Here is a 16,060-nt window from a genome sequence, read left to right on the forward strand (position 1 = left end):
TCAAGCTCTGTGTAAGCCTCCGTGCTCATGAGAGCAGGAAGTGCTGTAGCCCGGCTGTCCTGCAGCATCTCCTACGTTCATGCTGCAGATATAGTAAGGATGAAGTATTTGTGGATGTGGAAAAATAAAGAAGTAATTTTAACTTCCCCATTTATAGTACCTGGCCAATTACTCCTCCGCTCTTCCGAGCCGTCCCGGTCGCTGCTCCACCCCCTCTGCCGATCCGGGGAGGGCTGCAGACCACCACGTGCCTCCTCCGATACATGTGGTGTCGCCAGCTGCTTCTTTTCACCTGACAGCGTGGGAGGGTCACGCTATTCCCCCCAGTCCCCAAACAGGCGCCCCGACCGACCAGAGGAAGTGCTAGCGCAGCAACCAGGACACATACCCACATCCGGCTTCTCACCTGCAGACACGGCCAGTTGTGCCTGTAGGGACGCCCGACCAAGCCGGAGGTAACATGGGGACTCGAACCAGCGATCCCCGTGTTGGTAGGCAACGGAATAGACCGCTACGCTACCCAGACGCTCTCCAAATGCAGTATCTTTAAGATATTTCTGACTACTTTGAGCTTTCTGTTTTAAAATTACTTAATATTAAGGTTTTAATGTTTGTCATTCCCGAAGTGATCGGCGATGCTTTCCTCTGTAAAAACTCCAAACGAAGCCCGGCGACATGGAAATGATGTCTGGGTTCAGAAAAAGTGTACATATCCTTTTTAAAAGTAAAAAAAATTTGAATTGAGAAGGTCGGTAATTTCTTGTAATTCATTCCGTATAATGGATGCTTAGTCATAAAGCACCACAAGGCAAATGAAATCCATCACTTCTAAATGGGTTCCAATTTAAGTCATTAGACCCCAATTACTCTGCAAGTACATATAGTCTAAGCAATATGATCCAATTATCAGTTAACTTGCTAATTTGCGGGAAGGAAACAGATGGTCAGATAAAATGAAAAAAGTAGTTCTGAGATGTTATTAAAAGTAACATCAACACTTATACTGTCTGTATTCTTGATGTGGCTCCACCAGGTTGTTCACAGTCATCAGATTGATCACATCACCTTGACCCCGCGAGGTGATGAGACGAGAGGGTTTCTGAAACTGGTTCTACTCGGAAATTTGAAGGATACCGCTTAAGACAACATTCTACCGTTGAGTTGATAGTTATGAATGTCTCACACTTATTTACCTCTAATAATCTACCTTACATAACCTATCTGTTGAGGACAGTGATGGTGGTGTCCATGTATAAAGGATATAAAGGGGTGTAGATGTAGAGGACAGTGATGGAGGTGTCCATGTATAAAGGATATAAAGGGGTGTAGATGTGGAGGACAGTGAGGAGTTGTCCATGTATAAAGGGGTGTAGGTGTAGAGGACACTAATGGAGGTGTCCATGGATTTAGGATATAAAGGGGTGTAGATGTAGTGGACAATGATGATGGTGTCCATGTATAAAGGATTTAAATGAGCGTAGATGTAGAGGACAGTGATGGAGGTGTCCATGTATAAAGAATATAAAGGGGTGTAGATGTAGAGGACAGTGATGGTGGTGTCCATGTATAAAGGATATAAAGGGGTGTAGATGTCGAGGACAGTGATGGAGGTGTCCATGTATAAAGGATATAAAGGGGTGTAGATGTAGAGGACAGTGATGGTGGTGTCCATGTATAAAGGATGTAAAGGGGTGTAGATGTGGAGGACAGTGATGGAGGTGTCCGTGTATAAAGGATATAAAGGGGTGCAGATGTACAGGACAGTGATGGAGGTGTCCATGTATAAAGGATATAAAGGGGTGTAGATGTGGAGGACAGTGATGGAGGTGTCCGTGTATAAAGGATATAAAGGGGTGCAGATGTACAGGACAGTGATGGAGGTGTCCATGTATAAAGGATGTAAAGGGGTGTAGATGTGGAGGACAGTGATGGTGGTGTCCATGTATAAAGAATATAAAGGGGTGTAGATGTCGAGGACAGTGATGGTGGTGTCCATGTATAAAGGATATAAAGGGGAGTAGATGTAGAGGACAGTGATGGAGGTGTCCATGTATAAAGGATATAAAGGGGAGTAGATGTCGAGGACAGTGATGGTGGTGTCCATGTATAAAGGATATAAAGGGGTGTAGATGTCGAGGACAGTGATGGAGGTGTCCATGTATAAAGGATATAAAGGGGTGTAGATGTAGAGGACAGTGATGGTGGTGTCCATGTATAAAGGATGTAAAGGGGTGTAGATGTGGAGGACAGTGATGGAGGTGTCCGTGTATAAAGGATATAAAGGGGTGCAGATGTACAGGACAGTGATGGTGGTGTCCATGTATAAAGGATATAAAGGGGTGTAGATGTGGAGGACAGTGATGGAGGTGTCCGTGTATAAAGGATATAAAGGGGTGCAGATGTACAGGACAGTGATGGAGGTGTCCATGTATAAAAGATATAAAGGGATGTAGATGTAGAGGACAGTGATGGTGTCCATGTATAAAGGATATAAAGGGGTGTAGATGTAGAGGACAGTGATGGTGGTGTCCATGTATAAAGGATATAAAGGGGTGCAGATGTAGAGGACAATGATGGTGGTGTCCATGTATAAAGGATATAAAGGGGTGTAGATGTCGAGGACAGTGATGGAGGTGTCCACGTATAAAGGATATAAAGGGGTGTAGATGTCGAGGACAGTGATGGAGGTGTCCACGTATAAAGGATATAAAGGGGTGTAGATGTCGAGGACAGTGATGGAGGTGTCCGTGTATAAAGGTTATAAAGGGGTGTAGATGTGGAGGACAGTGATGGAGGTGTTGGTTAAACTGAAGGTGTCGGTGTTGTAGTGGAACATCTCGCCCCGGTTCGCTAACGCTGGCGTTTCGTCTTTCTAATGACCTCATTTCTTATTGATGTAACACACTGGACCCTATGTAGGTCACATGTCACATAAGTCTCGGTGTTTGATGCCCCAGTATTAAGTCAGCAGTCTGAAGGGAGCTGATGGTAATGTGGTATTTACCTAAGAGAAAGCATGAAATTGCTCCCTCATAGCAGCAGTGTGATTTTTCTGCCCCCACCCTTTTTTCTCCCCAATTGCATCTGGCCAATTACCCCACACTTCCGAGCCATCCCAGTCGCTGCTCCACCCCCTCTGCCAAGCCGCGGAGGGCTACAGACTACCACATGCCTCCTCTGATACACGTGGAGTCGCCAGCCGCTTCTTTTCACCTGACAGTGAGGAGTTTCACCAGTGGGACATAGCGCGTGGGAGGATCACGCTATTCCCCACAGTTCCCCCTCCCCCCTAAACAGGCGCCCCGACCAACCGGAGGAGGCGGTAGTGCAGCAACCAGGACATATACCCACATCCCACCCGCAGACACGGCCAACTGTGTCTGTAGGGACGCCCGACCAAGCCGGAAGTAACACGGGGATTCGAACGGGTGATGTTTTCAACAAAAAAAAAATGATTTACAAGCCCCTTTAACACATCATTATGGAAAAAGAGAGCAACGCAGCTGTGTTTTTATCTGTTGAACACATATTGAAATGTGTTGATTTAAAATCCATCACCAGAATCCGAAGCGCAGAACCGAGGCTGCCGTCTTCGGCGCCATCTTGATGACGAATCAACCATCCAACGATGGCCACCGGGACAACTGTCTCTGTGCAGTTCTGCATCTCTAAAATGTTTCTCAAAGTTGAAATCATTCTAGCAGCTCGGTGAAGCCGATGGAGATCAGCTCAGTCGGATCTTCTGGCCTGTAGTCCACCCTTCCGCTTCCTGCTGGAGTCGCTCGCTTGAATTCCCCTTCTTGTATAATGCCTGATCATACAGAGCATGTTTTCACATGAAACTCTGTTGGTTTGGTAGTTGCTGATCAGATCAGCATAGCCGACTTCATAAAAATTGAACTCTTGCTGCATGTATCCAAACAAGTGCTTAAATCAGTGGAGAATCATAAGGGCAAAAGGCCGAATCGATACTCAGGGGCGCAAAACGCCAAGAACTTGCCCAGGTTATAGTCCGTGAAGAAAACATGTCTGTTTGGAAGGCGTTGATTGATACAAACATTTGCTTGTGGTGGGTGTTTCTTGGCTGCTGTTTTGGTTTGTAAAAAACACAAAGTGGTGACCTACCGCGGTCGGCGAAGAACTACATAATAAGAGATAATCGGGGAGACTGACCATTTTTGTTCTCTCTGGCATAAGAACGCCTCGCTCTTTCATCGGTTATCTGCTGCGCATACACCGCCACTCTCGGTAAGCTCTGCCCTTACCTTCATATATATAAAGTATACCCTCATTGTTGCTAATATATTGGTTGAGAAATAAATGTAATGCACAGCTCCTATTGTTAGGCCCACAAGTTTTTGAAAGTGTGGTTGTGTGTGAGTCAGCAGCTTGTTGCCTTAAGATAAAGTCCAATTAAGCTAAAAGCCCCACTGGCTCTTTCATGACTCCTTTCTCATCCAATACCATCTTCCTTCCTTCTCCAACTCTCTCCACTACAGAAAACCTCTGACTAATTGGACCACCCTCCCACCGTAATCTCTGGGCCTGAATAAGATTAATGAGCAGACACATTTCTGGTGCATGCGTCCAATCAATACAAATTTTGGCAGAAAGTGGTGGCAATTTCTTGCTTGGTCATGTTTGTAAACTGAAGCTGGACTATGAGTGTCTTGTTTGGCAGGTGATGGAGCTGATACTGCAGCACCCATACTACCGACGTGTCGATCCAAACTTGTCACATAATTCATCTGCATTACAGTATCTCTCTCTCTCTCTCTCTCTCTCTCTACAGGCTATGGACATGCAGCTCCCGGGACTGATGCGGGAAAGGCCTTTTGCATGTTCTATGCCGTCCTGGGAATCCCTCTGACCCTCGTCATGTTCCAAAGTCTGGGTGAGAGAATGAACACATTTGTCAAGTATCTCCTGAAACGCATCAAGAAGTGTTGTGGCATGAGCATCACTGATGTGTCCATGGAGAACATGGTGACCGTGGGCTTCTTCTCCTGCATCGGCACCCTGTGCATCGGGGCCGCCGCCTTCTCCCACTACGAGGACTGGAGTTTCTTCCAGTCCTACTATTACTGCTTCATCACATTGACTACCATAGGCTTTGGGGACTTTGTAGCCCTGCAAAAGAACCGCGCCCTTCAGAGGAAGCCCCTCTATGTGGCCTTTAGTTTCATGTACATCCTGGTAGGCCTAACGGTCATCGGGGCCTTTCTCAACCTCGTGGTGCTGCGCTTTCTGACTATGAACAGTGAGGACGAGCGGCGGGACGCAGAGGAACGTGCCTCGCTGGCTGGGAACCGCAACAGCATGATCATCCACATCCAGGAAGAGTCACTGCAGCGCGGGCGGCGGCGGCGCGAGCAGGAGCAGCAGCGGCAGCGGTACCGGGCGGAGGTGACTGACTTGCAGTCCATCTGCTCCTGCATGCACTACCACTCGCATGAGTTCGGCAGCTCTGGGGGAGGAGGAGGAATGGGTGTGGGAGGGATGGGAGGTGTGAGCTGTGCCTTCTCACATCAGAACTCCTTCAGCTCCCAGCTGAACCCCAATCAGTACTTTCACTCCGTCTCCTACAGGATCGAGGAGATCTCTCCCAGCACCTTGAAAAACAGCTTCTTCCCTTCCCCCGTCAGCTCGGTGTCGCCGGGGCTCCACAGCTTCACAGACAATCACTGGCTCATGAAAAGGAGGAAATCCATTTGAGGCTCGGAAACACGGGACGCTGAGCTTTTCCATGTTTTGTACACGACTGTAGTAGGTCAGACTCCGCGACGGTACACCTTACCGAATCTAATTTTAGCACTTCTCCCTCCACTGTTTCGGATGCTATGTAATATATAAATTATTCATGGGAACAGATAAAAGCGCTATCCTGAACAGCAAGTGGGGACACACAAGTGTTTTTATGAGGGAGGCAAAGCATGAAGCATGGATGTCTATTTTTTTTCCAACTAACTGGTCTATTTGCAAAACAAGGAACCTAAACTACCAGACCTTCCTAATCACAGATTTACAAAGTTGATATATTTACACTGGTTACATACCAAATGATGCACACTTGACATTTTGGGGAGATGCTATTTTTCCAATGGAGTAGGCCTGTTTCACTTTAACTTGAAGAAACTATTACAGTTATGTACATTGCCTCACTGCAGACAGAGAATTTCAAATGACTTTAAGCATCAGGTATTGTTTTCTTTAAGCAATCATGACTCTTCAACAGTTTTACCACAGATGATGCCAAAATATTGTTGCCAATATTAGCATGTGCATTAGATGTCATTTGATAAGTGTGCCATAGTTTTGTGACATACCTTTGTCTTTTTCAAAATGGCCAATTTCATACTAAGGACATGTCTACTGATATCATTTGTCTTGGTTTTGAAGGATCATACAAGTATGAGTGAATTTTTTTCTCATCTCCACAAGGCTAGAAAATCACCTGTGCTTACAAAAAACCCCGACATTTTCATAGTCACCCAAAGCACTGCCCTCAACATGCTAAATGTATGCTAATCTTTAGCCACAGAACCTTTCTTCATACATCAGATTCCTTGAATTTAAATTAAAGGACATTAATTTTGGATAACTGGGCATGGGTGGCAATGATGCTAGATGCTAATAGCATGCTAGCTCTTTGCCATTTTCATGTAAGTAATGCATTTTAAGAATATCTGATCATCAAATTCCTTTAATTAAAGGACATTAATTTTTGATAATTGGACTGTTGGGATAGGTTCCAGCATCCCCACAACCCTGAGAGCAGGATACGTGTTTTGGATAATGGATGGAGGGACATGGGTGGCAATGATGATGGATGCTAATAGCATGCTAGTTCTTTGCTATTTTCACCTAAGTAATGCATTTTAAGAATATCTGATCATAAAATAGGCTCAAATGTTGGTTAATTCCACCTACACGTGAGCTAGCCATACCACACAAAAGACAACAAATCTGTTTCAAGTGATAGAGCACCAACACTGGTTAAAAGATGAAGAAACTTGAGGTTTAGATGCAATTTGTAGCCATCATGGAGACACGACCGGATAAATGACCTGATATCTGAGATGACACACCATTAGGGATGAGGAAAAAAATCCAGTAAACCTGTATGATCCTTTTAACTTTATGTAAAATATGAGATGAAGAAAAGGAATCGGGGATAACCTTTGGGGTTGGACGAGATAAGTGCATGTACTTTATATGAGGAATGGAGAAAATATCCTAGTAACTTTACAAATGAATTGAGTATCTTATTAGCAAATTGTCTTGGGAATGATTTCAAACGTAGAATTGTTGAGTTTTGCCAAAATGCAGCCGTTATGAGAGGGGTAAAATACGTTAACTTGCGTTGCTATTTTCCATTCATATAAAGTTGCGTAATAATGTTTGTTCTCAGGTTGGAAACAAATAGCCTTGATTGGTTTGCTCCTCAAACAAAATCCCCAAAGTGCAAATATACACCTGTTGATATAATGACAATATCAAATCCTCAATTCTGAAAAGTGAGAAGGTCAAATGAGATGATGCACCTGATGCTACAAGTGGCAGCAACATATATGAGAGCGAGAGGGCCCAAAAAGTCCTGTGCAGCTCTGATTATTAATTACAGACTTCTTTTAAAGCCCAGCCCCAGTATAACTCCACCTCTGGTCCCACAGCCGGCCCAGTATAAACTTTATAGTTTTAAGTCTCCATAATCACTTAGCTCTTCGCCTCACGACCGACAGGATTTGAAAACTAAGCATGATATTCAAATTTAACGCCATAAAATGTTTCTTTGGGTATTGAAAACATAGAGCTGAAATCATAGAGCTGCATTTTTCTCTCAGCTTTATGATTTTTTTCCCCCCATCAGCATGTTCTATTCCTCAATATCAAATTTTAAACGTACCGATGACACGTATTCCCCAATATTTTTATGTTGGGGCTAAAAAGGACCCCGGATACCACCATCCTTTTCAGGTTCCATCCAACAAAGGTCTCCTTACTTTACTCAGATGGCCATCTGGGCATAACCTCACATGTTGATTAACAGTCGGTTTGGGCAAATGATAAATTTCCTGTGTTGGCAAGTATAACTCAGTTTAATTTCTCGGGATAAGGCCCACAAGTAATGTTTCATTATTGAAACTATCGTGGCTTATCTAAATATACTGTACAATATGTTCATAACACACTTTGGAATAAAAAAGGCCTTTTCATGGCTAAGATGCATATGTATTTTTACACATTTTAGCATATGTGCCTTTAAGAAGCAGCATTCGATGTTTTCATATTAAGTGGGCACATTTACAGTAACAGTGGTGGCTGCAGATGTCATCGTTCCCTGGCCAGTTCGTCTGATGCCCGTTCACAAGTCTGCTTATAGGACTAAACACGGCACAGATGGGGTTAATTCATAGGTGTAGACGAGCAAGTTCACTTGGGGGGGGGGGGGGGTACGATAAATGCATATGCGGTCTCAAAACATCTGTAACCATCTATAGATTGAAGTAACATGCAGAGCCAAAGCAGAGAATTATCCATATTTCTGACCATAGTAGGAGTTATGTAGTGATGGCCTCTCCGCAGATGCTATGACTTGACCATTACTGAACGTCATGCAGTGCTGCGACGTTCCCACACGTTCCCGGATGTTCCCGTGACAGGGGTGGAGCACGCCAGTTATGTTTTACGTTGGTCGTTGTGTCAGTTTGCTTTGCTTTTCTAATGACCACATCGATTTAAGATTGTACTACTGCAGTGGCTACCTATGGTAACAATAATGGCGCTAGTCATCTGTGTACCATTTTATTGCACAGTCAAAACTTTCTAAGTGACATTTTGGAGAATGTATTAGCCATAAAAAAATAACAAACAACAAAAAAATAATAATAATGGAACTCATTTGCTTCCCATGACAAGAAATCAAACTTGATCCTTTTTTAACTCATCCCATCATTTCAGAGGAGGGGGTGGGGGTGGGGGGTGGGGGGGTTTGTTTGCCGTCGTAAAAAGGTTTCACGCACGGTCCGCATAACAATGTCCCCCTCTGTTAAAGCCGACGGAGTCAGATAAAAGATATTTACATCATCCACTTTGGCAGTCGGTCGAACTGTGTGATATTTTTATTTTCACTCTTAACAATACTAGAGCAGATTTAATTCAGATGGTTTGGCAGATTTCCCCCCCACCCACACCCCCACCCACCCCTTCCTGCATTTCTGATGCCGTCATGTGTGGCCTGCGGGCGATACTGTATGCGGGAGAAACCTCCACGTGCCGTCCGTTTTACCCATCAGCGCTCGCATGTTTCCCCGCGACGGGGCCGAAGTGACACAACTTGCACTACTCTCTGTGTAACACAGTACTGTAGGAAGGCTGTTTGTTGACTTATACGTTTATATTCATGTGCCACGTCCTCCATTTCTAAAACTATCCTGGCAATAGTTTCTTTTTAGGTCTTATGAACAAAATAACACGCCGCGTTTCTTAGAAGGTGATCACGTCAGCATCCCAACCTCTTATGCATTGATGTGGATTTGAGACTCATACTGAACCAGTTCATATTTTCTGTCACAGTTTTAACAATGACTCTAAATCCACGGTGTCTCTTAAAGTACATGCGGCAGTCACGTATGGGTCCTCTCTCTTCATCGCACAGAGAAGAGCTAGTCGGGAACTGTTCAGACTCAAATGACCATTTTACATCTGTATGTTTTTATTTGTTTTATGTTGTTGTTGCCGGTGTGTGTGTGCGCGTGCGTGCGTGTGTGTGTGTGCATGATAGTGTTGATGACTCACTGGGTCACGTGACCGGGGTGAAGCCATAACACACTTGAATAAAAATTATGAGCCTCCTTCCAACATGCTCGAAATCCTGTCTTCTCCTTTAAATCCTGTCTATCTATCTATCCATCTATCCATCCATCCATCTAGCTAGCTAGCTAACATGTACAGCCTAGTTTATATCCTAGCTAGCTAGCTAGCTAGCTAGGATATAAACTAGGCTGTACATGTATTCTGGAAATGAAAGTAAATATGGAAGATGAACTTTGGACATACCCATGCCGTAGAAAATACTCCTGAGAATATCTCCTGTGCACTAAATGTTTAGGTGATTCGGACGCTTCCAAGTGAAAAAGTTATTTTGTGCCCTTCTTAAAAAAACAAAACAAACATTTGAAGTGGGGAAAAAAGAGGAACCTCGGTAAATCTCCGCAAGGAGCCCTTGGATCAAAGCTAACTGACTTCAGCCTCATGCCTCTTGAAACGCTGATCAAACGGATCAAATCAGGTCAGAGATGACGGGCGGAACAGGTGGATAATGCTGCGTAAGCCGCATGAATACGTTTGATATGCATCAATGAAACAAGTACCAAGTGTAAATTAGTGCCCACAACGTCCACGATGACGTGGCGTACGAAATCGATTACACAAATGTCGACGTTCTCCTTTTGGCCTCGCAAAAGCGAGTGAGCCTGCACCGTGCAGGTATTCATACGGCGAGCATGGCCGTCGCAATGTCAGAGTTCACGTGCATGAGTTACGTGTGCACGTGCGTGCACACGGTGCTGGATTTGACGGAGGACAAAAGCCCCTCCCCGGCCCGCTCGCCCGCTCCTCTCCGAGAGGCCCGAGCTGTGCAGCTGGATCTTCAGTGGGTGGGCGCGTGAGCCATGCAGCATCCCTTTTTATCCCCTCCTACACCTCCGGTAATTACGCTGTCAGCCGTGGACGTCGGGGATCACGGAGGGCGACACAATAAGAACAGTGGCGGAGGGACGCTCGGGCCCTCTCGCAGTATTAAGCCTGTAATTTCACATCTTAAACGATCACGTAAGCGGAGCCAAGTTGCTCTGCAGCGGGGCCTTCTCCACATACCAATGATATGATGAAGCTTTGCAATAAGCAGGTGTTGAAGCGCTCCGTTCTGGGGCCCGAGGCGAGAGAACGATACAACCCGAGAACAGAGGATTTTGAGCGTTAATGGACTCTGGCTGTCAAAGGAAAAATGGATCTTTTCTATAGCAGGAAAAACTGCAGTAAAACAAAACTATAACTCATACCAAACCTCATATTTGGAACAAAGTGGCCATAAATGCAACAAACGATGCTGATGAGGGTGCAATTAGGCTATAGATTTTAAAAAAAAAGAAAGGAGCAAAGCTACTGTCTAAGGCAGGTGAAGATGAGTGTCTATATTTCTACTGGCCAATATGCAACATCTTCTCGTCTTATGTAGCACGTCTGGTGATGTCCGCACCTCTCAAAAAACATCAGCATGTGTTGTTGTATCCAAAGTTGGTTATGGTAAATCTGCAGGAACCAACCGCGTTGTTCCCCGAGCGCCAACCAGCAGTGTGTCGTGGTTGTTGCAGAGGTGGGTGAAGCTGTTATCCAACCTGCCAAAATACTTTACGGGTAATAGGCGTACGAGGGTGGTGCAATATAAGGATAACCACAGTTACTCCAAACTACACAACTGTGCTTCACGCGGCTACCTCCATCCTACAGTTTCCCTACATCCGCACCTCGGCTGGTGCAGAGTAAAACGGTGGTAAAACGTTTTAAAGCAGCTGAAAGTAAAGTTCAATATGGCCACCATTAAACTATACAGGGAGGTGACGATAAAAGCTCCACAGAATCTCCAGAGACGAGAAGGGCGAGAGGTATTTCGGGGATTTGATGTGACCCGTCGTTACATCTAAGGGTGGTCCACTGAGTCTGAAGTAGGACAGAAGTAGGTTCATATTTTTTTTTTCCTTGTTACTGATGGATAATCCTCTAATCAAAATAGACATCTATAAATCGTAAGTAGTGGAATGAAATAAGTTATGCAATAAAGTGGGCATTATCATCATCATCATCATCATCATCATCATCATCATCGGCGGTCAAGTATGACCGCCCTCCCTCTGGGTCCCTCTGGGTCCCTCTGGGTCCTCAGGTGGGTGTAGAGGCCGATCCTGCGCCTGCAGCCACCACACGGTCCTTGGCAGGGGGTGGCCAGAGTCCAAAGGTATGGAGAACCAAGACTACTGGAGTCTCTGTTGCAGCCTTCAACCGCCTTCACTTCTGTTGTGACCTGGGGACGTCTTCCACCAGTTCTGCCGCTGAGGTCTTTGTTGGATCGCGCATCGTCTGGAACCTCCCCCTTGACCTACCCGCCTCGGGTGACCCTACCAGGACCCTACCAGGAGCCCAGCTCTGGATGGTATAGCTCTTGGATCATTGGTATGCACAAGCTTCTCCACCACAGCAAGGTGGCGATCCAGGAGAAGAAACTGGGCATGCATCTCTGACTCTTGCGGATCAATAGATGTCTGCACTATAAGATATATATATATATATATATATATATATATATATATATATATATATATATATATATATATATATATATGCATACATTATCCAAGCTGCTTATCCCAATCGGGGATAAGGACATTTGTGTTTGGTAGATTATGTCTTTGTTGTAACAACGCTTCTTGGCTGTAAATCTTCTATCAGGCAGCTGATTGTCAGCACCTGGGGGACCAGAAGCTCAAAACAAGAGTCAATAGCAACAGCAAAATAAGCTGTTTGGCATTGGCAGAGATTTGGCAAATTTTTCATGGGCACAACCCACATACTCAGCTCTGCTGCTCATCCCACAAATGCATGTTCCTTACAAATGTGGCGCCATTTAAAAGGGAAATAAACAGGCTTTCCAAAGGTATAAGATTTATTGCCAAGAAGCATTGTTACAACAAAGAAATAATCTACCAAACACATATTTCCTTACTTTTTGTGCTAAGTAATATATATATATACACACACACACACACACACACACACACACACACACGCAGTACCAGAGGGTCTCAGCATAAAGCTCTGTTGAGATGTTGCTCCTCTCACTGACATCTGTTAGGCGTTACCATAATGACAGACAGGCCACGAAACCCCGCTGCTGATACCGCTGCACAACAGAGGGCTCTGGCGCCATCTCGTGGGCAAAATTAAAAGCGTTAGTTGGGACACATTTGATTTCCGCGTCTCAAGTTTTAAATGGCCTTCATTTCATGGCATAAAAAAAATTGCATTGAGTATTATCATAAAGCGTCTTTGTAAGGGTGATACTGTGCGTGTGCGTGTGCGTGTGCATGCGTGTGCGTGCGTACAGGCTGCCCCTGTGCTGCACTGGAGATAATTAGAGATCACCCCTCTGCACGGTGACCCTAATCCCCTTAATTACATTAGGCCTGCTAACGCCCTGCTGCACCGTCACCGCCTTCATGCGAGTGGCGTGGACAGAAGGCAGCGCGGGACCTCGGGGACCGAAACCACGTCTTCCTGCGCCTGGAGAAACAATGACTCAACAAAAAGCCAAGCAAGAGCTGTTCGGCAAGCCTGTGAGTACACAACACGGCGGCAGTCTGGTGGTCCCTGGCTGCAGGGGGTCCGCCAGCGTCAGCGGGCCCGGTGCGGTGGCTGGTGACGTGGGCGAGCGGCGAGAGTAAACTCGGGAAGCTGGAGAGGTTCACCCAGCATCCACCTCCCCGTACTCCGCACTCTCTCGGGGCTTTATTACCGTGATATTTATCGTTACCTAGTCTGGATTCACTTGGAATCTCAAAGAAATATTTAAATTGCCGCGGGTCTGACCCTTTAGTCTAGCGGTTAGCGATGCCTCCTGCGGTGCGGGCGATACGGGTTCGCGTCCCGGCCGCGGCAGTTCCAGTGGTTGCGTTGTCCCCCCCGAATTCGCTACATTGGTGTCAGAAGTGGGATGGAGCGATCGTAAGGCCATCAGAAGCGCATGCGCCCTGAGGCGTGAAGGAGCTGATATGCTTGAGCGCGGGGACGCGCTTCCCGAAGGAGGGGGGTAATGTAACGCGCATGGATAAGAAGACACGCTGGCCGCTGGCTCGCGCGCCTGACCCTTTAGTCGAGCGGTTAGCGGTGCCTCCTGCGGTGCGGGCGGTACGGGTTCGCGTCCCGGGCGCGGCAGTTCCAGTGGTTGCGTTGTCCCCCGAATTCGCTGCAGTATTTTTAATGCAGAATACGCGTCGTCTGCTGGCTGTGGAAACCCTGCAGAACATCGTCCCTGTCCAGACCACATGTCTGCAACGTTTCTTCTAGCGCACTACGCTGCACACTCTAAAAGTTCAGCTCGCTTAAAAAATAAATAAATACATTTACTTACTTTTCCCCGAGCGTCACCGCTTTCCTAATGTTCTTTTGAGTGAGCTTAACTTTTAGACTTTACAGTGTAGCTGCATTTATGTAAGATGCAAGACGGAAAATTAATAATACCAGTCAGCTAGTCATAAAACTGGAATTAGACTAGAACAACAACAACAATAATAATAATAATAATAGAACAATCATAACAATATTAATTATAACAGAACAACGATAATAATAATAACAAACTAACAGAAAATAGAACTCAGCTTTTGAGTTCAGACTAATTGGGGACTCTTTTGAAACTTTTAGCACTTTGTGACTTTGACAGGAAGTGATTAGGAGATTAGTTAAAGAGTCCGTGTAGATGTGAACGTCAGCTTGTCTTTTCTGTTTTGTTTTGTTTTTTTGTCTTGATAAAATCACAATCTCCCAACATGTAGCTGGCACCGAACTGAATGAATGTCTCTACATGGCAAATCAAAAGTATTTCTCGTAAGGTTGGCGGATTAGAATATTTCTGTAAAATATGACCTGTCATGTAACTCTTCTCTTTTGTTTAGGGGGCACCCTGGCGAGAAGACGTGTTGGCCTGCCGGGGTAAAAATACCATGACGCATCTGAATGGTCAAAACGTCCGACTGGCAGCTAAAAATGGCCGCAATTCAAAAACACCTGGCCTCCATCTGTCACATGGCGAGCGGGCAATGGGTCGGCTTACACCTGCCTTCCCGACCCGGGAGGGCACGGCACAGTTGGGTCTGCTGCTATTGCTGCCGAAGTCGCCTGTCCCTGAGCTGGAGGCCGAGACGGAGAACCTGCCCCTCAGACGCCCTGTGAAGCTCGCCCCTCTGGAGCTGCCAGAGGAGGTAAGGCGAGCTCAAATGCTAAAAATCCAGGGCATCCATCAGGGCACCAAGTTTGCCTCCGGTGAACTGGACATGCTGGGGAAGGGATCCCCTCCACAGAAGGGGAAAGCCGGTATAAGAAAGCGGCCGGGTCAACTAAAGGCCAGCGTCAGCAGCACAGGGCCTCCAGGGCCAGGCTTATAAGAGCCGGCTCCATAGAGCAGAACGGCGGCAAGCATCTGGAGGATGTCGCGTGTCGAGGAGCTCCGGCCCCCTTCCAGAGCAAACCAGCCTCCCCGTCTCTTTCCAGCAGCGGTAAAGCCCAGGCCGTGCATGGCGCATGCCAGAATCCCTGCCCACTCCTCCTCCTGCAGGAGACTGGGAGGAGGCGGCTGCAGCTCAGGGGGGCGAAACACCTTGAAGAGGATCAGAGCAAATCAAACACGTCAACAGGAGGATTATCTGCAGATGAAGGCGAGCCGGCCCAGGGTCCCCAAGCCAAAGGGCAAATGGCGGGGAGGGCTCTGAGGGAGGCTAGCTGCGTGCTGGAAAAGCCATCAAAGAAGAATCTGGTCCAGCAGCGTCCCGGCACTACGGAGGTGTCAGGGAGAGCAATCAAGAGGATTGCAGTCGGTAATCTGCAGCGTGCAGTCCTCTGACCCTGCAGCCTGCTCGCCGTGTGCAAGTAGCGAAAGCGTACTTGACTCGGTTAAACCCAGTTCATTTACCGAGGCTCGTAGCTGGAGATTATGGAGGCTCACCTCCCTCGCTGAGTGCAGCGGCGCTGTCCCTGAAACAAGTCTCTTACCAGGATTAACAGTAATTATCCGGTAGATAATCACATAAAACAGGGGGTCTTTTCATGTTTTCCGCCCCGGGAACATTTGTGAAATGTTGTCCGGCTTTGGACTCAGTCTGAAGTCACAATCACGGCATCTCTCCGTGGTGGGGGGGCTCCAGAAACACCAAATGCATCTTATTTCAGATGCCATTTAAAACCAGCGGCAGCAAAATCTAACTGGTGTGGAGTTAGACAACAACGAGAC

At 46.3% G+C, this 16,060-nt stretch overlaps 1 protein-coding gene across 1 annotated transcript in view; it reads left to right on the forward strand.

The window, feature by feature from the left end:
• kcnk9 (potassium channel, subfamily K, member 9) overlaps positions 1–5,715 on the forward strand; it is a 47,609-nt gene extending 41,894 nt beyond the window's left edge. The window contains exon 2 of the mRNA XM_056297958.1: positions 4,760–5,715. Coding sequence (XP_056153933.1) covers positions 4,760–5,715 — 956 coding nt within the window. The remainder of the gene's footprint in view (positions 1–4,759) is intronic.
• Positions 5,716–16,060: the final 10,345 nt, after the last annotated feature.

Source organism: Lampris incognitus, chromosome 18 (assembly GCF_029633865.1).
Source record: "Lampris incognitus isolate fLamInc1 chromosome 18, fLamInc1.hap2, whole genome shotgun sequence".
NCBI lineage: Eukaryota > Metazoa > Chordata > Actinopteri > Lampriformes > Lampridae > Lampris > Lampris incognitus.